General features: G+C 40.2%; 1 protein-coding gene across 5 annotated transcripts in view; it reads right to left on the bottom strand.

Moving 5' to 3' along the window:
• LOC135548302 (nipped-B-like protein) overlaps window positions 1-22,523 on the bottom strand; it is a 61,623-nt gene that overhangs the window by 31,318 nt on the left and 7,782 nt on the right. For all 5 annotated transcript variants that reach the window (XM_064977757.1, XM_064977759.1, XM_064977760.1 and 2 more), the window contains exons 3-4: window positions 20,017-20,182; window positions 19,794-19,894 (exon numbers count right to left, since the gene is read on the bottom strand). In XM_064977757.1, the coding sequence (XP_064833829.1) occupies window positions 19,794-19,894; window positions 20,017-20,182 (267 nt within the window). The remainder of the gene's footprint in view (window positions 1-19,793; window positions 19,895-20,016; window positions 20,183-22,523) is intronic.

The following is a 22,523-nucleotide window of genomic DNA, read 5'->3' as shown; positions in this document are numbered from 1 at the left end:
AATTTTCAGTTGAAGTTTGAACAGTATAAACAGAAGAAAATTAAAACCACTTATGTATTTTTAATAATCCACCCTATGGTCATGTACTACTCATGAAGCATATTTATAACATATATATATATAAAAATTAAATTCCTTAAATTTGACGAATATTGTGATATATTTTGGCCATATCACCCAATCCCAGCCCTTGTGCTTAGAGTAGTATAGTTTAACTTTGCATCATTGGTTTTTGTTTGACATACATTTTAAAGCGAAAAATCTGACTATCAGCGTCACTCCGCTAGCATGGAATTGCACTGAGGAAACCTCAAGAACAAGACAGAGGGGTGTCCTATTTATATGAGTGGGAGATAGAAGACCTCACTCAAAACTATTATGTAGGGATGTACATATTTCCTTTTCAAGACGATTTGATAGGTACAGTTGAAGTCGGAAGTTTACATATATCTTAGCCAAACACATTTAAAATCAAGTTTTTCACAATTCCTGACATTTAATCCTAGTACAAATTCCCTGTCTTAGGTCAGTTAGGATCACCACTTTATTTTAAGAATGTGAAATGTCAGAATAGTAGTTGAGAGAATTATTTCTTTCAGATTTTATTTCTTTCATCACATTCCCAGTGGATCAGAAGTTTACATACACTCAATTAGTATTTGGGAGCATTGCCTTTAAATTGTTTAACTTGGGTCAAACGTTTCAGGTAGCCTTCCACAAGCTTCCCACAATAAGTTGGGTGAATTTTGGACCATTCCTCCTGACAGAGCTGGTGTAACTGAGTCAGGTTTCTAGGCTACCTTGCTCGCACACGCTTTTTCAGTTCTGCCTGCAATTTTTCTATAGGATTAAGGTCAGGGCTTTGTGATGGCCACTCCAATACCTTGACTTTGTTGTCCTTAAGCCATTTTGCCACAACTTTGGAAGTATGCTTGGGGTCATTGTCCATTTGGAAGACACATTTGTGACGAAGCTTTAACTTGATGTCTTGAGATGTTGCTTCAATATATCCACATCATTTTCCTCCTCATGGTGCCATCTATTTTGTGAAGTGCACCAGTCCCTCCTGCATCAAAGCACCCCCACAACATGATGCTGCAACCCCCGTGCTTCACGGTTGGGATGGTATTCTTCGGCCTGCAAGCCTCCCCCTTTTTCCTCCAAACATAAAGATGGTCATTATGGCCAAACACTTCTATTTTTTGTTTCATCAGACCAGAGGACATTTCTCCAAAAAGTATGATCTTTGTCCCCATGTACAGTTGCAAACTGTAGTCTGGCTTTTGGAGCAGTGGCTTCTTCCTTGCTGAGAGGCCTTTCAGGTTCTGACGATACAGGATTAATTTTACTATGGATATAGAGACTTTTGTACCGGTTTCCTCCATAATCTTCACAAGGTCCTTTGCTGATGTTCTGGAGGTTATAGTAATATAACAGTTTCCAGTGTACAAGGAAGTACAATTAACATATAGCTTGATTCATCGTTGAGTACAACTGCACAGCATCAGCAGCACAGTGTCAGGCAATAGTTTGTGAGACATTTCACTAGAGAAGATGCAAATGGCCTGAGTCATTCAGACAGAAAAGATGACAAAGGAGAGGCACCAAGTCTGTTATCATCATAACACACTTCGCTTGCATAATCAAGGTCCTTAAACAAAAATCACACATACATAAAAATAACCGTTTAAAAAAAACAGATCATGAGAGAGACAGTGATAAGCTATTTAAATTATCCCGATGATGACGAATGCAACAGAAGCTCGGGAACAGAGGTTATAAAACTAATATGCATGACTGTGGATGACAAACCATCTCAGACATGATGAGGTTCCAAGAAGCTTTAACACCTTCAGAGGATTCGGTCTGGCTCTGTATCCCAATCTCAGCATAGTACAGTACAGTACAGAGTGGATCCCTACCGGCACAGTGTTTTTCCATAAGTACATGGAGTAGCCATCCAAATCGAAAAAGTAGTCAGCCAGGGAATTCCAAGCTGGGTAATTTGGGTGAATTATCCCTTTAACAATTTGGCCTGTCAATCAATCACTGTGGGTGGGATTGTCAGGGGAGGAGCAGGATGCTTGTGAGTCACAGAGTCGATAGGGTTTCAGATCTGTCAATCAATCACTGTGGGAGGGACTGAGGGAAAGCTGTAGATAAGTTATCTAGTCAGAAAAACTAGTAGTCTACTCTTTCGACTTAATGTATTGTGGCAAAAACAAAATCTAGTCCACTCTGTTTTATTATCACCTGAAACAATATATTTATCCTGTCTTGAATGAATAGGTCATATTTCACAATCTCCCCCCCAAAAATGTGATCTGACGTTAGACAGGGTCTCCTCCATCTTGCGTTACAAACACTACACCTATCCTGGAAGGATACTGACCTCATCCCGTCAGTAAAGGATGCCTGGTTATTCTTTAAAAAGTGCTTTTCTCGCCATCTTAAATAAGCATGCCCCGTTCAAAAAATGTAGAACTAAGAACAGATATAGCCCTTCGTTCACTCCAGACTTGACTGCCCTTGACCAGTACAAAAACATCCTGTGGCGTACTACATTAGCATTGAATAGCCCCCGCGATATGCAACTTTTCAGGGAAGTCGGGAGCCAATATACACAGTCAGTTAGGAAAGCAAAGGATAGCTTTTTCAAACAGAAAATAGCATCCTGAAGCATCAATTCCAAAAAGTTTTGGGACACCGTAAAGTCCATGGAGAATAAGAGCACCTCCTCCCAGCTGCCCACTGCACTGTGGCTAGGAAACACTGTCACCCCCGATAAATCCACAATAATTGATCATTTCAATAAGCATTTTTCTATGGCTGGCCATGCTTTCCACCTGGCTATCCCTACTAGAGGTCGACCGATTATGATTTTTCAACGCCGATACAGATTATTGGAGGACAAAGAAAAGACGATACCAATTAAAATCAGACGCTTTTTTATATATATATTTGTAATAATGACAATTACAACAATACTGAATGAACACTTTTATTTTAACTTAATATAACTGATAAATAAAATACATTTAGTCTCAAATAATGAAACATGTTCACTTTGGTTTAAAAAATGCAGATGGAGAAGAAAGTAAAAGCGCAATAATTGCCATGTAAAAAAAGCTAATGTTTAAGTTCCTTGCTCAGAACATGAGAACATATGAAAGCTGATGGTTGCTTTTAACATGATTCTTCAATATTCCCAGTTAAGAAGTTTTAGGTTGTAGTTACTATAGGAAATATAGGACTATTTCTCTCTATACCATTTGTATTTCATTTAACCTTCAATGTTATGTCATAATTATGTACAATTCTGGCAAATTAATTACGCCCTTTGTTAGGAAGAAATGGTCGTCACACAGTTCGCAACGAGCCAGATGGCCAAAACTGCTGCATTTCCCCTGACAAGAATGCGCTTTTGTTAATGCATCACCCGTTTGGTGAAGTAGGCTGTGATTCGATGATAAATTAACAGGCACCGCATTGATTATATGCAATGCAGGACAAGCTAGTTAAACTAGTAATACCATCAACCACGTGTAGTAAACTAGCGATTATGTTAAGATGGATTGTTTTTAATAAGTTTAATGCTATCAAGCACCTTACCATGGCTCCTTACTGCACTCGGGTAACAGGTGGTCAAGCCTGCCAAGCAGTCTCATGGATTGCAATGTAATTAGCCATAATCTGCATCCAAAAATGCTGATTACCGATTGTTATGAAAACTTGAAATCGGTCCTAATTAATTGGTCGACCTCTAACCCCTACCAAGAGCTCTCTACTCCCCACAGCAACACGCCCAAGCCCCTTCCCCCCACTTCTCCTTCACCCAAATCCAGATAGCTGATGTTCTGAAAGAGCTGCAAAACCTGCATCCCTACAAATCAGCTGGGCTGGACACTCTAAAATCATCTGCCAAAATTGTTGCAACCCCTAATGCTAGCCTCAACCTCTCTTTGTATCGTCTGAGATCCCTAGAGATTAGAAAGCTGCCGCGGTCATCCCCCTCTTCAAAGGGGGAGACACTCTAGACCCAAACTGTTGTAGACCTATATCCAATCTAGTTTCCGAGCTGGTCACGGGTGCACCTCAGCCATGCTCAAGGTCCTAAACGCTATTATAACCTCCATTGATAAAAGACAGTACTGTGCAGCTGTTTTCATTGACCAGGCCAAGGCTTTTGACTCTGTCAATCATTACATTCTTATCAGCAGACTCAAAGGCCTTGGCTTCTCAAATGACTGTTTCGCCTGGTTCACCAACTACTTCTCAGATAGAGTTCAGTGTGTCAAATTGGAGGGCCTGTTGTTCGGACCTCTGGCAATCTCTATAGGGGTTCAATTCTCAGGCCGACTCTTTTCTCTGTACACATCAATGATGTCGCTCTTGCAGCTGGTGATTCTCTCATCCACATCTATGCAGAAGACATCATTATGTATACATCTGTCCCTTCCTTGGACACTGTGTTAACAAACCTCCAAATGAGCTTCAATGCCATACAACAATCCTTCCATGGCCTCCAAGTGCTCTTAAATGCTAGTAAAACTAAATGCATGCCCCTCAACCGATTGCTGCCCGTACCAGCCCGCCCAACTCGCATCACTAATTTGGACAGCTCTGACTTAGAATATGTGGACAACTACAAATACCTAGGTGTCTGGTTAGACTGTAGACTTTGCACAAGCTCCTTCCAGACTCACATTAAGCATCTCCTATCCAAAATGAAATCTAGAATCGGCCTCTATTTCGCAACAAAGCCACCTTCACTCATGCTGCCAAACATAGCCTCGTAAAACTGACCATCCAACCGATCATTGACTTCAGCGAAGTCATTTACAAAATAGCCTCCAACACTCTACCCTGCAAAATGGATGTAGTCTATCACAGTGCCATCCGTTTTGTCACCAAAGCCCCATATACTACCCACCACTGCGACCTGTATGCTCTCATTGGCTGGCCCTCGCTACATATTTGTCGCCAAACCCACTGGCCCCAGGTCATCTATAAGTCTTTGCAACACCCACCCTTAGCACAAGCTCCAGCAGGCACAGTTGAAGTCGGAAGTTTACATACACTTTGCTTGGAGCCAATAAAACTAGTTTTTCAACCACTCCACAAATTTGTTGTGAACAAACTATAGTCTTGGCAAGTCGGTTAGGACATCTACCTTTTTTTCCAACAATTGTTTAGAGACAGATTATTTCACTTATAATTCACTGTATCACAATTCCAGTGGGTCAGAAGTTTACATACACTAAGTTGACTGTGCCTTTAAACAGCTTGAAAAATTCCAGAAAATTATGTCATGACTTTAGAAGCTTCTGATAGGCTAATTGACATAATTTTAGTCAATTGGAGGTGTACCTGTGGATGTATTTCAAGGCCTACCTTCAAACTCAATGCCTCTTTGCTTGACATCATGGGAAAATCAAAAAAGAAATCAGCCAATATTTGTTGACCACCACAAGTCTGGTTCATCCTTGGGAGGAATTTCCAAACGCCTGAAGGTACCACATTCATCTGTACAAACCATAGTATGCAAGTATAAACACCATGGGACCACGCAGCCGTTATACCGCTCAGGAAGGAGACGCGTTCAGTCTCCTAGAGATGAACGTTCTTTGGTGCGAAAAGTGCAAATCAATCCCAGAACAACAGCAAAGGACCTTGTGAAGATGCTGGAGGAAACCGGTACAAAAGTCTCTATATCCACAGTAGAACGAGTCCTAAATTGACAGAACCTGAAAGACCTCTCAGTAAGGAAGAAACCACTGCTCCAAAACCGCAAAAAAAAGCCAGACTACGGTTTGCAAACTGCACATGGGGACAAAGATCATACTTTTTGGAGAAATGTCCTCTGGTCTGATGAAACAAAAAAATAGAATTGTTTGGCCATAATGACCATTGTTATGTTTGGAGGAAAAAGGGGGAGGCTTGCAAGCTGAAGAACACCATCCCAACCGTGAAGCACGGGAGTGGCAGCATCATGTTGTGGGGGTGCTTTGCTGCAGGAGGGACTGGTGCACTTCACAAAATAGATGGCGTCATGAGGAGGAAAATGATGTCGATATATTGAAGCAACATCTCAAGACATCAGTCAGGAAGTTAAAGCTTGGTCGCAAATGTGTCTTCCAAATGGATAATGACCCCAAGCATACTTCCAAAGTTGTGGCAAAATGGCTTAAGGACAACAAAGTCAAGGTATTGGAGTGACCATCACAAAGCCCTGACCTCAATCCCATGGAAAAATTGCAGGCAGAACTGAAAAAGCATGTGCGAGCAAGGAGGCCTACAAACCTGACTCATTTACACCAGCTCTGTCAGGAGGAATGGGACAAAATTCACCGAACTTATTGTGGGAAGATTGTGTAAGGCTACCCGAAACACTTGACCTAAGTTAAACAATTTAAAGGCAATGCTACCAAATGCTAATTGAGTGTCGGTAAACTTCTGACCCACTGGGAATGTGATGAAAGAAATAAAAGCTGAAATAAATCACTCTCTCTTACTATCATTCTGACATTTCACATTCTTAAAATAAAGCGGTGATCCTACCTGACCTAAGACAGGGAATTTTAACTAGGATTAAATGTCAGGAATTGTGAAGCTGAGTTTAATGTATTTGGCTATGGTGTATGTAAACTTCCAACTTCAACTGCATATTTCACTGGTCATCCCCAAAGCCAACACCCCCTTTGGCCGCCTTTCCTTCCAGTTCTCTGCTGCCAATGACTGGAACGAATTGTAAAAATCACTGAAGCTGGAGACTTATATCTTCCTCACTAACTTTAAGCATCAGCTGTCAGAGCAGCCTACCGATCACCATACCTGTACATAGCCCATCTGTAAACAGCACACCCAACTACCTCATCCCTATATTGTTATTTATTTTTTTGTTGCCCTTTCGCACCCCAGTATCTCTACTTGCACATCATCATCTGCACATCTATCACTCAAGTGTTCATGCTAAATTGTAATTACTTCGCCACTATGGCCTTACCTCCCTATTCTTACTACATTTGTACACACTGTACATATATTTTTCTATTGTGTTATTGACTGTACGTTTGCTTATCCATCTGTGTTGTTTTTTGTCGCACTGCTTTGCTTTATCTTGGCCAGGTCGCAGTTGTAAATGAAAACTGGTTCTCAACTTGCCGACTTACTTAAATAAAGGTGAAATAAGAATAAATAAATAAACACTTGTCCGTTCAGTAGCTGGGCAAGACTCTGTGAAAACAATGTATTGCATAATGAAATGCATCACGATGTGTACAGGGAATTAGATGCACGTGAAATCTCTGATAGCACTGGCCCGATTTTAGTAAAACTTGGGTGAATGTTGAGTCTTGCCATAGAGATCGAGCATTTACAAAATTACAGCGATTGTCCAGATGTGGCGCTATAACACTATAACAAAATGCAAACTTTGAAAGGTCACGCCACTCACCCCGTTTGACCTAAAGCCATGAAATTCGGTACATACAATGCATTCAGAAAGTATTCAGACCCCTTCCACTTTTCCACATTTTTATTCTAAAATGGATTTAAAAATTCTCATAAATCTACACACAATACCCCATAATGTAAATGTATAAATAAATAAAATAAAAAACAGAAATAGCGTATTTCCATAAGTATTCAGACTCTTAGCTATGAGACTCAAACTTGAGCTCAGATGCATCCTGGTTCCATTGATCATCCTTGAACTTGGAGTCCAACTGCGGTAAATTCAATTGATTGAACGTGATTTGGGAAGGCACACACACACCTGTCTATATAAGGTCCCACAGTTGACAGTGCATGTCAGAGAAAAAAACAAGCCATGAGGAAACAATAATATTTAAATGTGAAAGTAGATCCTCTTTGTCCCCCTCCCTTCTCTTCTTATTCTTTCTGTTATTTCAGGTCAAAAAAGATTTGAGGAACAGACTGCAGGGAGAGCATCTTGCCACCTGCATCTTTACCCAAAAGCCCAGAAGAATAAAGTGCTTTGACAAAGGCTGTAACCTATGTCAGAACTAGGTTTTTGTCAGAACCTGGAGATATTTCCACCGGCCTCCTTTTGTGATGAACATGAATTAGGTGGCTCTAACTCAAATAAAATAAACGCATGCTCAGTCAAATGTTCCTCTGTTAATTTTGTCAAGATAAACTTTATTTCAGAAAGAAGGTATCTGATATGTTTCTTTATATAGCTGCAGCACTCAACCTTAAATTGCATCCTGTATACTATAATAATTTTACCAATACGTTATTGAGCTAATTTATGGGAGTGGAAATTATATTTCAGAGGGTTTATTTTTTATTAAGTCACAAGAACCAAGGCTTTCAGTACTTACACATAATTTGTTTTGAGGGGGACCTCCAGACCCCCGCTAACTTTCACCACACAGCTAACACATTTTCCAGAGGAGGAAAGATTAATGGAGCAAAGCACAGAGAGATCCTTGATGAAAACCTGCTCCAGAGAGCTCAAGACCTCAGAATGGGGCGAAGGTTCACCTTCCAACAGGAAAACAACCCTCAGCACACAACCAAGACAACACGGGAGTGGCTAAGGGGACAAGTCTCTGAATGTCCTTGAGTGGTTCAGCCAGAGCCAAGACTTGAACCCAATCAAACATCTTGGAGAGACTTGAAAATAGCTGTGCAGCAATGCTCCCCATCCAACCTGACAGAGCTTGAGAGGATCTGCAGAGAAGAATGGGAGAAACTCCCCAAATACAGGTGTGCCAAGCTTATAGCGTCATACCCAATAAGACTCAAGGGTTTAATCACTGCCAAATGTGCTTCAACAAAGTACTGAGTAAAGGATCTGAATAATTATGTAAATGTGATATTTCCGGGGTTTTTTTAATACATTTGCTAAAATTTCTAAAAACGTGTTTTTGCTTTGCCATTATGGGGTATTGTGCGTAGATTGATGATGGAAAAATGTTTTTAATCCATTTTAGAATAAGGCTGTAACGTAACAAAATGTGGAAAGGGTCAAGGGGTCTGAATACTTTCCGAATGCACCGTAGGTCCTCACAAGGAACAAATTTGCATCTGGGACCCATAATTTTGAATTTTATGAAAAACACTTAAAAAGCTACACTTATGGCACTGAATGACCGATCTGCATGAAACTTATGTGGCATCTATGGCCAAAGGTCTCGCACTCTGTCAACCCAATATTTTCTAAAACAATATGGCTGCTATTGACCAATAAACATTCACGTGGTCTAGCACATAAATCAGTCAAGGACAATTGTATTGTAACCGACCATTGGTACACAAGTTGCAAACACTGTCAAGACCCAACATATGCAAGAATAATCATATCGTCCACACGGTGGCAATATAATGGTACATATTTATATCTCTTGATCTGTTTAACTTCTTTGGGACTGGGGGGCAGTATTGAGTAGCTTGGATGAATAAGGTGCCCAGAGTAAACTGCCTGCTACTCAGGCCCAGTTGCTAATATATGCATATTATTAGTATATTTGGATAGAAAACACTCTGACGTTTCTAAAACTGTTTGAATGATGTCTGTGAGTATAACAGAACTCATATGGCAGGCAAAAACCTGAGAAAAAATCCAACCAGGAAGTGGGAAATCTGAGGTTTGTAGTTTTTCAAGTCATTGCCTATCGAATATACAGTGTCTATGGGGTCATGTTGCACTTCCTAAGGCTTCCACTAGATGTCAACAGTCTTTAGAACATTGTTTGCGGCTTCTACTGTGAAGGAGGGGGAATGAGAGCTGATTGAGTCAGGAGTCTGGCAGAGTGCCATGAGCTGATCACGCACTCTCACGTGAGAGCAACCTGCGGTCCATTGCATTTCTACAGACAAAGGAATTCTCCGGTTGAAACATTATTGAAGATTTATGATAAAAACATCCTAAAGATGAATTCTATACTTCGTTTGACATGTTTCTACGAACTGTAATATGACTTTTCGTCTGAACTTTCGCCTGGACTTGCCCGCGCCTCATGAGTTTGGATTGTGTACTAAACGCGCAAACAAAAAGGAGGTATTTGGACATAAATTATGGACTTTATCGAACAAATCAAACATTTATTGTGGAACTGGGATTCCTGGGAGTGCATTCTGATGAAGATCATCAAAGGTAAGTGAATATTTATAATGCTATTTCTTACTTCTGTTGACTCCACAACATGGCGGATATCTGTATGGCTTGTTTTGTTGTCTGAGCACTGTACGCAGATTATTGCATGGTGTGCTTTTTCGTTAAAGCAATTTTTTAAGTTCCATGCATAACACTTGTATTTTCATCAACATTTATGATGAGTATTTCTGTAAATTGATGTGGCTCTCTGCAAAATCACCGGATGTTTTGGAAGCAAAACATTGCTGAATGTAACGCGCCGATGTAAACTGAGATTTTTGGATATAAATATGAGCTTTATCGAACAAAACATACATGTATTGTGTAACATGAAGTCCTATGAGTGTCATCTGATGAAGATCATCAAAGGTTAGTGAATAATGTTCTCTATTCCTGCTTTTTGTGACTCCTCTCTTTGGCTGGGAAAATGGCTGTGTTTTCCTGTGACTTGGTACTGACCTAACATAATCGTTTGGTGTGCTTTCGTCGTAAAGCCTTTTTGAAATCAGACACTGTGGCTGGATTTACAAGTTTATCTTTAAAATGGTGTAAAATACTTGTATGTTTGAGGAATTTTAATTATGAGATTTCTGTTGTTTTGAATTTGGCGTCCTGCAATATCACTGGCTGTTGGCGAGGTGGGACGCTACAGTCCCACATATCCCAGAAAGGTTCATTCAGGGTGATTACATTTGGCACACATAATCAGGGATGAGTGTAGCTAACCCACACAATATCTCAGACAACACTGGCTCGATTTTGCCAACACTTGGGTAAACGATGAGTCTTGCCAAAAAGATCCTGCATTTAAAAAATTCCACTAAATGGCCCAAGGGGGACGGGATTCATAATTTGTGGGGCACAACATGTTTACTGTTGCCTAGTTATTTTATGAAGTGGAAAAAGTGGCTGGCTGACAATGAGTCTTATCGACAGCCAGCGCTTATGGAAAACACTGCTAGCACCAGCCTCAACTACCTGTGCATTCACAATTCCCCCCCACCACCAGAAACCAGTGCAGACAACACTATTCTCCCATAGCACCAGCAACAAGACACGAGTTCGTCACCAGATTCTCTCCAGCTCTCAGGACCACTGGTATCACTGTCTGAAATCACGTATTGCACTGTCCAATAGGGTTGGGCAATATTACAACAGAATCGTAAATCAACGATGCTTGACAGTCATTGTCGATGGTGACGACATTGTGATGTGACAGATGATCGTTTAGCCTATTTGATCTTCACTGATACCGTGCAGTAAAGCTAGCACGTTAGGCCAGACGACAAACCATATGGCCTATTTCTATTTGCCATAGCCTATTTCAATAAATATGTGGTAGGTAGACTATTAACATAATGCAAGAGAACAATGTAGATTGTAGACAGAGCGGAGAGCACGAAAGCTGAATGTCAGATAGGAGGCCAAAAGTTTATGGTCAATTCCACGATAACGGAATCATGATTTGACTCCATTTTTTTCCACTTTAAAATGTATGCCAAACAAAAAAACATTGATTTCAAAGTTCAACAAACCCTACAACTCTATGCACAAGGACTACTTTAAACAATTTCCAGAGACACATTTACAAAAACAAATTTAGTGGAAGAACTGTGCAGATGCAAACTTTGGTAACAGAATTACAGTAAAACCACATTTCCCCAAAACTCTTTAAATATCTACTCCGAATTAGGGCAGGGCGATATGGCCAAAATATCATATCATGGTATTTTTCAAACTGTTGACGGTATTTTATGCTTTTGATTAATAAAAGTTCTACATTTGCTTTATGAGTAGTGTGTGACCCTAGGGTGGCAATACATATATTCTAAATGATTTAAAATGAGTCTTTCTCCATTCGGATTGTTTTATACTGTTCAATTCAACTTCAACCTAAAATAATTTCCTGCATTTCCATCAATTTCTGCATTTCCTGCACTCATTTGAGATCATTTCCACACTGCCATGATATGGGCAAAAATACTAGGCCTTATTTTAACCAAATATTGCAATTTAGATCAAAACACTTGAGTGAACTTTGGAATCATGGAAATAGAATGTTTATTATAATTCTATAGTTAAAATATAAATATAGTGGGCACTTTGAATACAGTGTTGTTTGACATGACAACGAATGAAAATGCTATGGACAAGTTATTGTGACTGGGTAGGAACCAAAGTGATGTTCAGTGTTTCCGAGGGGACCCTATAATCTTTGGCTACATTAAATATTTATTCATAAAGCCAACATATTCATGCTTTGCCTTTCCTCTTTGATTTAGAAGATACTGTTGCACAAACAACATGCTGATTTAAGCCTCCACCAGTACTGATATCAAAGGCTGTATTAGCTAGCTACGTTTGCTCTGACTCAGTACTTTGAGCCAGCTAACTGGCGATTAGCATTAGTGGCTAACAACATTTGGTTTAACTTGCTCAGAAAAGACAAACTAGCTGTTTGCAGATGTGAGAAACACAAACTAATATTGTGATTATAGAACGCTTGTGGATTTATGTTAAGATCAAAGTGGAAACAACATTGTTGTCATCAACATTGTTGCATGTGCTGCATTGACCATGAAGACTGAACGAAAGTGTCTCGTGGTCAAGCAACAACAAATGCAATCCTTGAGTGCCAGCGGGCGGGACTAGATCTGTGTGGAAAGTTACACACGGCGTATCATATTTAACAAACCAAACAGTCAAATACCGTCATAAAAGGTAATGTAAAAACTCAAACCGGTCCGTGCATAAATATCAGTATACGGTAAAATACTGTATACCGCCCAGCCCTACTCCGAATTAAGATTCAAAGATGTCTGCAGAAAGAATGGGGTCAGCTATGACATGACACCTTGAGTTAAAAAATATATTTTTGTTATTCAACTACAGTAAGTGAAGTGGATTTAGACCCAGTAACGGAATAACAGTACATCATGGGTCTAAACACTAAACAGAAATGCATAATTATGAAACTACTCATGTTCCACAAGTTTGGACATCAGAGCACAGTAGAGCAGTGATTCTCAACTGGATGTTCGCAACTGAGGCCTTGAATGGATCGAGGGTGTCCGAGTAAAGAAATATATAAATATACATACATATATTAGATTTTTTTTAACAATTAATAAATTCTCCAGTCCGAACTTAAACAAATTAAGGTAGAAAGTGTGTATAAATGATAAGGAATTTAGATTTTCAAATCATTAAAAAACTTCAATCACAGTATTTTCAATATTGAGCTATTAGCAGCGCTAATTTTGTGGTCTCAAACCAGTGAGCTTACTAACATTCTTCATCAAGAATATGGGCAAAATGTTATTATTGACAATGAAAGAGGTGGGAATGTTCCCTTGTCATTTAATTGCTACATTTACTATCAATTTACTATCAATTTACTATATCATTTACTATGTACTGTGCTCTACTATTCACTGTGCTATCCAAAAATGTGAAACATAAGAAGTCTATGATATAAGAAGAAGTCTAAGAAGTCTATGATAGGTTCAGATTTGGTCCAGTCCTGTCCGTCTGTGGACTGTAACATCAAGACAAGGGTGGACTGAACAAATTTAAACTACTTTTCAAAGTCTATGGACGTCCGGTGTCGGTCAGTGTTCAGTGGGTGAGGATGCTGGTTAGAGTAAATGGAAAGAGAGGGGGCTCATGGGTAGGTGTCAGTAAAAGCTGGAAGAGGTGACATGAACTTGAGCGTGAGAGGCATAGAGAGAGCGGAGGAGGGGTTGTCCAGACTCAGACTGTTTTAACACACTTGGTTTGACCACCAGACAACAGAAAGAAAGAAAACAGTTTTGAGCTGAACATAACAGTATGCCAGCGGAAGGGAGGGCAGTAGCAGATGATCCAACTGTGATTAGTGACTATTGTGATTTCCCATTGTAGCCAATTCAGTGGCAGTAATTCCTATACAGATTGAAACTCGGAAGTCCGTTACCAATCACTTAATAATTCATCAACAAAATTGATATCAGTCTACCATAGGTCTACCATTACTTGTTACTTCATTGTCCTCTATCCTCATCAGGGAGAGAAAATACCTTAAAGATATATACATTTGGTCAGGTCACCCAAAAAGTTACATATTGCAGCATTAAACTTACAGATGGTAAACAATTTCTCCAAAACTAAATATGTGTTGATATTAGTTGGCAGGGGTCTTTATGTCAACATCATTGTGTTTTGATGCATTTGTGATACCTTTTAATAGATTTTCTGGTAGATGTTTTCTAAGACCCCTTTTCCATCTGTTTATCCAGAAATCAAAGCCTTTACTTAAGCCTAATTTTTTTTAAATGCAAAAACATGCATGTTAAAACATGCATCTATGCCTTAATTTTCCAAAATATACACTATTAGCTTTCATTTGACATGCTCCTTTTACCTTCACGTGCTCATGGGTCCTTTTACATGGAAATAACCTATTTTTTCTCTCGCTCTCACCTCTCCAATATCAGATGATGATGGGCCTTTTGCAGTGGACAGTCTGTTCTCCGGCTTGTTATTTTAAAAGCTTAATTTCCCTTTTTGTCCCAATCCCCATTTGATTTGACTTGGCCAAGGAATATAGCCCACTCTTTCATGTTTAGTAGACAGAGCAGAGAATTCCAACAAAGCAGCACAAAATGTTCAATTAAAAAATATTGTTTATGGATGCATGAGCCTTTGCCTATAGTGTAAAGCTAGGCTATTCATTTATTTTTTACGGACACTGAACTATCTTGTGCCTAGCTGTTTAAAAACTTAGGCTGATAACCTATCCTCCTACCACAGGAGGTTGATGGCACCTTAATTGGGGAGGACAGGCTTGTGGTAATATCTGGAGCGGAATCGGTGGTATCCATGTGTTTGATGCCATTCCATTGTACTCCGTTCCGGCCATTATTATGAACCGTCCTCTCCTCAGCAGCCTCCGACAAGGCCTATCATAAAAGCTTTAGGAAAAATTAAAGTTATGAACATTATCCTAATTTCCCCAAAACTGTACTGTTGTCCTAAAGTTGCCACTTTCAAAAAGAACAATCTATAGGCCTAAGGTATTTTCAATCACAACTTTATGAGAAGTAGGACAAACAATAGCACACAGTGTGGTCAAAGACATGGTAACTTAGTTGTAGTCATAATGTGATTACCTTAATGTGAGAAAGACAAAGGAGCTGATCGTGGACTACAGGAAAAGGAGGGCCGAACATTATCGGCGCTATAGTGGAGCGGGTCGAGAGTTAAGTTCCTTGGTGTCCACATCATCAAACTATCATGGTCTAAACACACCAAGAAAGTCGTGGAGAGGGCACGACAACACCTTTTCCCTTTCAGGAGACTGAAAAGATTTGGCACAGGTCCCCAGATCCTCAAAAAGGTTGCATCACCGCCTGGTATTTTTGTTTTTACCTTTATTTAACCAGGCAAGTCAGTTAAGAACAAATTCTTATTTTCAATGACGGCCTCGGAACAGTGGGTTAACTGCCTGTTCAGGGTCAGAACGACAGATTTGTACCTTGTCAGCTCAGGGGTTTGAACTTGCAACCTTCCGGTTGCTCGTCCAACGCTCTAACCACTAGGCTGCAACTGCTCGGGATCAGACCGTAAGGCGCTACAGAGGGTAGTGTGTACAGCCCAGTACAGCCAGGCTTCCTGCCATCCAGGACCTATATACTAGGAGGTATCAGAGGAAGGCCCAAAAAAATTGACAAAGACTCCAGTCACCTAATGTCATAGACTGTTCTCTCTGCTACCGCACTGCAAGCAGTACCGGAGCACCAAGTCTAGGTCCAAAAGGCTCCTTAACAGCTTCTACCACCAAGCCATAAGACTGCTGAACAGTTGATCAAATGGCCACCCGGACTATTTACATTGACCCCCCTTTGTTTTTACACAGCTGCTACTCGCTGTATATTATCTCTGCATAGTCACTTTATCCCTACCTACATGTACAAATTACCTCGACTAACCTGTACTCCCGCATCCTGACCTGGTACACCCTGTATATAGACTCGTTATTGTAATTTTACTTTAGTGGTACAAGCTTTTCGCTACACCCGCAATAACATACACATGTTTAGCATATGTAACCAATAAAAGTTGATTTAGTAAATATTTTCTTAACTCTATTACTTGAACTGCATTGTTGGTTAAGGGCTTGTAAGAAATCATTTCACGGCAAGATCTACACATGTTGTAATCAGCGCATGTAAGAAATACAATTTCATTGGATTTGATTTAACTACAAACATAGTTATGTTTTTGGGTTATTAGATATTTCTTAACTTATTTCCGGATATCTTCTGAACTACCCACAAAGTGCTATTTCTCAACGTCATATGTTAGTTCATATGCTAGCTCAAGCTGGCCAACGTTAGCATCCTCATGCGGTTCACATACTTTGTGGCTGTGTTATCTAGTGGGAACCTGTTAGCACGGCAGGCTAACAGGTTGGGCTCAAAACGAAAGAAAATCATAGCGGCTTGCTCTAATTGTGTATGCAGTACCTTGTCTGTTCTTTTTGTTTTGTCAACTTTGACATGTTCTCTGTGAAGTAGGCTATGCAAGTTTTGTAACATTTTCCCCCTTGGCTTAGTGCTAGCGCACTAGATGACTGACATCAAATGTACTTGGGATTTTTCTCATTATAGCTATATGATTTCCCTCACTGACTCTCCCTGGCTGGATAGGCTAATAGCTAGTTAGCTATATGCAGTTATCTTAGCCAGCTAATAATCTTTGATAACTGGTTAGATGACGTTATGTTTTTACAAAACATTAGTTTACTTGAATGTAGCTGTAAACTAGGTGTTGATAGCAACTGGCTGACTCAGGCTAGTAGGGCTAACGTTAGCAGACTACTAGGACTAACGTTAGTGGGCTAGCAAACTTGCAAATTGATTTGTTACAATAAATTCAAGTATTTGATGCTAACTTGGCTAAAAAATTGTTTTCATTTGAAGTTATTGCTCTTGGAGTTTACGTTATAGGGAATATGGTGGCTTGTCGGGTCCTCCATATTACACCAGACCTCGGAAAAACATTTTCCGACATGTCTTCAGAATTCTGAACAGACTTATGTCATAACTCGAGAAATGAAAAGTGAGGTGTAACTTTGCATTGGGACTTTTAATTCATATACTAATGCAAATCCATATGTTCAATTTGATTACATTTATGCTACACACCCTTAAGACAGGAGGATGAGGCAAATGAAGCCATTATCTAGATCTGAAGACGGTAGATATAAAACCTAACTCACTACTGTACTGTTTGTTGACTGTTACTTTGCTCCATCATGTGGCTCTGCCTAGGCTTTCAACAACATTATCTTTCATCATGATTCTTCCAGTTGTTGTAGTGATAGAGGTAAAAAAATAATATTGATACTGAAGGGGGGGAAAGTATATATATAAATATATATATAAATAGTTTTACTTTAACATTAGCTAGTGCTAGTTGGCTGTACCTGCACTGAAACTCCAGTATTTTTCATCCTATAGATTTTTCTCCCATCTTCTTTCTAAATAGTGAGCCAACATGTTTTCAGGACTTTAAATTCAATGACTGATCAAAACTAATTTTCTCATGCTCTCTCGTCTCTCTGCAGCAGACATATCGGTAGCAATGTTTGGAACATCAAATTACTATAAAACCGCAATACATATAAACTCAACAAAAAAATAAACGTCCTTTCACTGTCAACTGCGTTTATTTTCAGCAAACTTAACATGTGTAAATATTTGTATGAACATAAGATTCAACAACTGAGACAAACTAAACAAGTTCCACAGACATGTGACGAACAGAAATTGAATAATGTCCTGAACAAAAGGGGGAGGGGTCCAAATCAAAAGTAAGTCAGTATCTGGTGTGGCCACCAGCTGCATTAAGCACTGCAGTGCATCTCCTCCTCGTGGACTGCACCAGATTTGCCTGTCCTTGCTGTGAGATGTTACCCCACTCTTCCACCAAGGCACCTGCAAGTTCCCAGACATTTCTGGGGGGAATGGCCCTAGCCCTCATCCTCCGATCCAACAGGTCCCAGATGTGCTCAATGGGATTGAGATCCAGGCTCTTCGCTAGCCATGGCAGAACACTGACATTCCTGTCTTGTCGGGAATCACTCACAGAATGAGCAGTATGGCTGGTGGCATTGTCATGCTGGAGGGTCATGTCAGTATGAGCCTGCAGGAAGGATACCACATGAGGGAAGAGGATGTCTTCCCTGTAACGCACAGCGGTGATGATGTTGTGACATACCGCCCCAGACCATGATGGACCCTCCACCTCCAAATCAATCCCACTCCAGAGTACAGGCCTCGGTGTAACGCTCATTCCGTCGACGATAAACGTGAATCCAACCACCACTCCCGGTGAGACAAAACCGCGACTCATCAGTGAGAGAACTTTTTGCCAGTCCTGTCTGATCCAGCAACGGTGGGTTGTGTCCATAGGTGACGTTGTTGTCACTGATGTCTGGTAAGGCTACAAGCCCCCTTCCAGCCTCTCTCAGCCTATTGCGGACAGTCTGAGCACTGATGGATGAATTGTGCGTTCCTAGTGTAACTCGGGTAGTTGTTGTTGCCATCCTGTACCTGTCCCGCAGGTGTGATGTTCGGATGTACCGATCCTGTGCAGGTGTTGTTACATGTGGTCTTCCTGCCTCCCTGTAGCGCTGTCTTAGGCGTCTCACTGTACGGACATTGCAATTTCTTGCCCTGACCACATCTGCAGTCCTCATGCCTCCTTGCAGCATGCCTAAGGCACGTTCACGCAGATGAGCAGGGACCCTGGTCTTTTGGTGTTTTTCAGAGTCAGTAAAAAGGCCTCTTTAGTGTCCTAAGCTTTCATAACTGTGACCTTAATTGCCTACTGTCTGTAAACTGTTAGTGTCTTTAACAACTGTTCCACAGGTGCATGTTCATTAATTGTTTATGGTTCATTGAACAATATGGGAAACAGTGTTTAAACCCTTTACAATGAAGATCTATGAAGTTATTTGGATTTTTACAAATGATCTTTGAAAGACAGGGTCCTGAAAAGGGGATGTTTCTTTTTTTGCTGAGTTTAGAATCGTGACAATTACAATACATATCGCCACCTAAGTATCATGACAAAACGTATAATGAGGTCTCTGGCAATTCCCAGCCCTAAATAGTACCATCCAATTTCGTGCTATTAGCCCAATGGTGGTTTTAGCAGATGTTTCTTTTATATTTTATATACATTTTGGTTGGCCAATAAGGGGCCATACCACCGTATATCACAATGCTTTATGAGTACATAATCACGATAGGTTAAAGGTTGACATTGTCCAACCCTACTGCCCAACAGTGCTATATTTCACAAAGCAATTAAATGTCTATCAAGTATACTCAAGGCAATCAAGATGCCAACTAAATCCACTACGAACTCTCTTGAAGCTACAAGTACAGCGCCAACTCTAAAAATGATAAAGACAGCAAAGCTTGCCTTGCAACACCTCAAGAAGCAGTTTTGACTCACAAAACACATTAGACCCAGAAAATGTTACTGAGGACAACAAATCAAGGCCCTAAGAGGCAGAGACACAGTCAGCGCTGTGTTAGGCCATACACTGTGCTCCAATGCAGAGTCAGAGGCACTCTCTCCTTACCATCCTGAACCCAGTATTGGGCTAACTTACTTTTCTCCCTGAAGATGTTGGGGTTCCTAGACAGCACTGTCTGCAGCAGCACAGGCACGTCTCCCTCCGGGTCATCACTGCCCAGGTTGTCCTTCAGCTCTCTGCAATGGAGGGGGGAATCAACTAATGCAACTGTGGCTCATAATAAGAGACAACAGCTCACACTCTTATCAGCGGTTGTGACCCCTAGCGTTGAAAGACGTGCGGTGATGAGGGTACTCACATGTGCTCTGTGGAAACCTGGTTGAGGCTATGAGCCAGCTGGGACACCAGGTTCTCATCCCGGCAGGCCAGCAGACAGTTGACTTCCTCCGCAATCCTCCCATTGAACAGCAGACTCTTAGTGGTGGTGGCGGGGAGAGGGGATGGCAGGGGCAGCTGGTTTAACACTGCAAAGAGGAAGAGCAGACCGGTTACACATAATTCAGAGGCCGGAGCTGAGATGATACAGCCCCACGTTGTGATATGGCTACGCAGCTTAGAGACCACCATCCGTGTACAGCCCCCGTCGCGCACCCCCCTAAAATTCCCAACCAATGCCGCTCCACGTACACAGCCCCTATTGATTTGAATGTGGCGAATTTTGGACTTTGATATGCGCTTTAGCCTGATAGCTGTCTGGGTGACTAATAAAACACCTGAGATGGGAAAAATAGTTCATGGATGGATCAACATCCCAGCTCCTCCCCGATATTGTTTAGGTTAAAGTATTAGGTTAGGGTTAAAGTATTAGGTTAGGGGTAAATCCAACACTACACATCACTGCATAAAACAATCCATAGGTTTTAAGCATGAACAATAGAGGAAATCCTGCTTCCGTCTGCTAAAGACCTAACACCTGGAGAGAAATGCACCCTTTGGCAGAACAATAACCTACAAGCAGGGGTTGCGTTAATGCAGAATTCTACATTTTTCCATGCATGTTTTTTTTTATAAAAACACCTAAGAAATATATTGCTGCTTTTTGTAAACGCAGATCTAAAATGATTATTATAATTTCTGCTCGGAATAATACTATTTTTGTGATTCAGTTGCACTTCACACGGATGAGAATTCACAAATGGGCATTTTATATATTTTTTTTAGGGCGGTCAGCCTTTTGAAAATGCAGATTTCTGAACTCTAATGCAACCCCTGTAAAACTGAAATGCACTTCTTGGGATTGCATAGCAGGTGGATAGGAAACATCAAAGAATAATTAAAAGAAAAGATGTTCTCACACACAGTACTTGCAAAGTCACTTGTATATTTTGTGCCAATGTTTCAGCCTCATGGCTCTTTGTCAGAGATCATATTTGTATTCAAGCTACCTAAGCGATTGGATAACTAGCACAGAACATTTACCTGGAATTGTAGTCAAGAGAAATTGCCATCCAGACTTTGACACTTAGCCAAGGAGTAATTTATTGCATTGAAAGTCCAAGCACTAAGGCAACAAAATGTGCACCGGTGGATACTATCTATCGGCACTATACATCACATTACACTACCCATGTCACTCTAAAGCAAAGACTATTGAAAAGTACCATCAATAATAGTGGGTCCTAAATATCAAGACCGCAATATTCATGTAGAGAACATTCATGTTTTATTACAACAGGAAACAAAAGTGCAATAAAAACAAGCTAAATTCAATCTTGCCAACTTGGTAAATGAATTATCTAAATACCAAGAAATGAACTTTCCTGACTTTTTTTTAGAGGATTGTATACATTTGGAAAACAGCTTTGTATATACTATAACTTTGCAAACTATACAGGGCAGGACAAGTAAAAAAATAAAATTAAATAAAAAGTCAGACAAAAAAATATATAATTTTAAATTGTTCGAATGGACAAGTAAAAAAATAAAAAGATCACAAAAAGCAAAGCCGCGAGTCCATATATTGATATTCTGTGACAGTAAGGAGTTATTTTCCCAGTTCTAGCTTATTTTTCGAGTTCGTACGATCATGAAAACCCCAGAAAAGTCGTGAATCTGCGTTCGTGCCCAGGCCTAGGAGAAAGAGAGACACTGTAGTAACAGGTAGCCTAGCCTATAAAATAATGATAGACAGACTAACTACAATAGATAGCCAATGCAAAACATATCATGTAGCCTGACTAGTTTTCTTGGTAGGCCTATTTAACCATTATTCTTTATTTAACTAGGCAAGTCAGTTCAGAACAAATTCTTATTTACAATGACAGCCTACCGTTTAGCATCTATTAATGTCATTGTCATGTCAGATGTCCTAAAAAAAACTTTTTGTGAATTGATGAATGGATGCGTTAATTAACCATTGATAATTACATTTGTAAAACCTCCTCTCAAATGCTCAATATTGGTAGATAAGAAAAATCTGACTGTTGGAAAACTGGGATTCCCAGCTATTCATCAGTCCGTGTAATTCTGACAACATTATAAATATTCCTAGAATGGTTGAATTGACGACTCCCATGCTGTCAATAGATCTCCCCTGAAACCTGACTATGTTTAGCCTCATAAGGTTGTAGATAAATATGTCTTAGTTTTTACCTTTGAAGTAGTGTAAGCCATGCTATACAATAAGGCCTGAGATGTGGTATATGGCCAATATACCACAGCTAAGAGCTGTTCTTAGGCATGACGCAAGCTGAGAGTCTGGACACAGCCCGTAGCATTGGTATGTTGCCCATATGTCACAAACCCCAGAGGAGCATTATTGCTATTATAAACTAGATACGAACGTAATTAGAGCAGTAAAAATAA

This window comes from Oncorhynchus masou, chromosome 11 (assembly GCF_036934945.1).
Source record: "Oncorhynchus masou masou isolate Uvic2021 chromosome 11, UVic_Omas_1.1, whole genome shotgun sequence".
Classification (NCBI taxonomy): domain Eukaryota; kingdom Metazoa; phylum Chordata; class Actinopteri; order Salmoniformes; family Salmonidae; genus Oncorhynchus; species Oncorhynchus masou.
The sequence above is the reverse complement of the archived record's forward strand: the minus strand, read 5'-3'. Positions and strand labels throughout refer to the sequence as shown.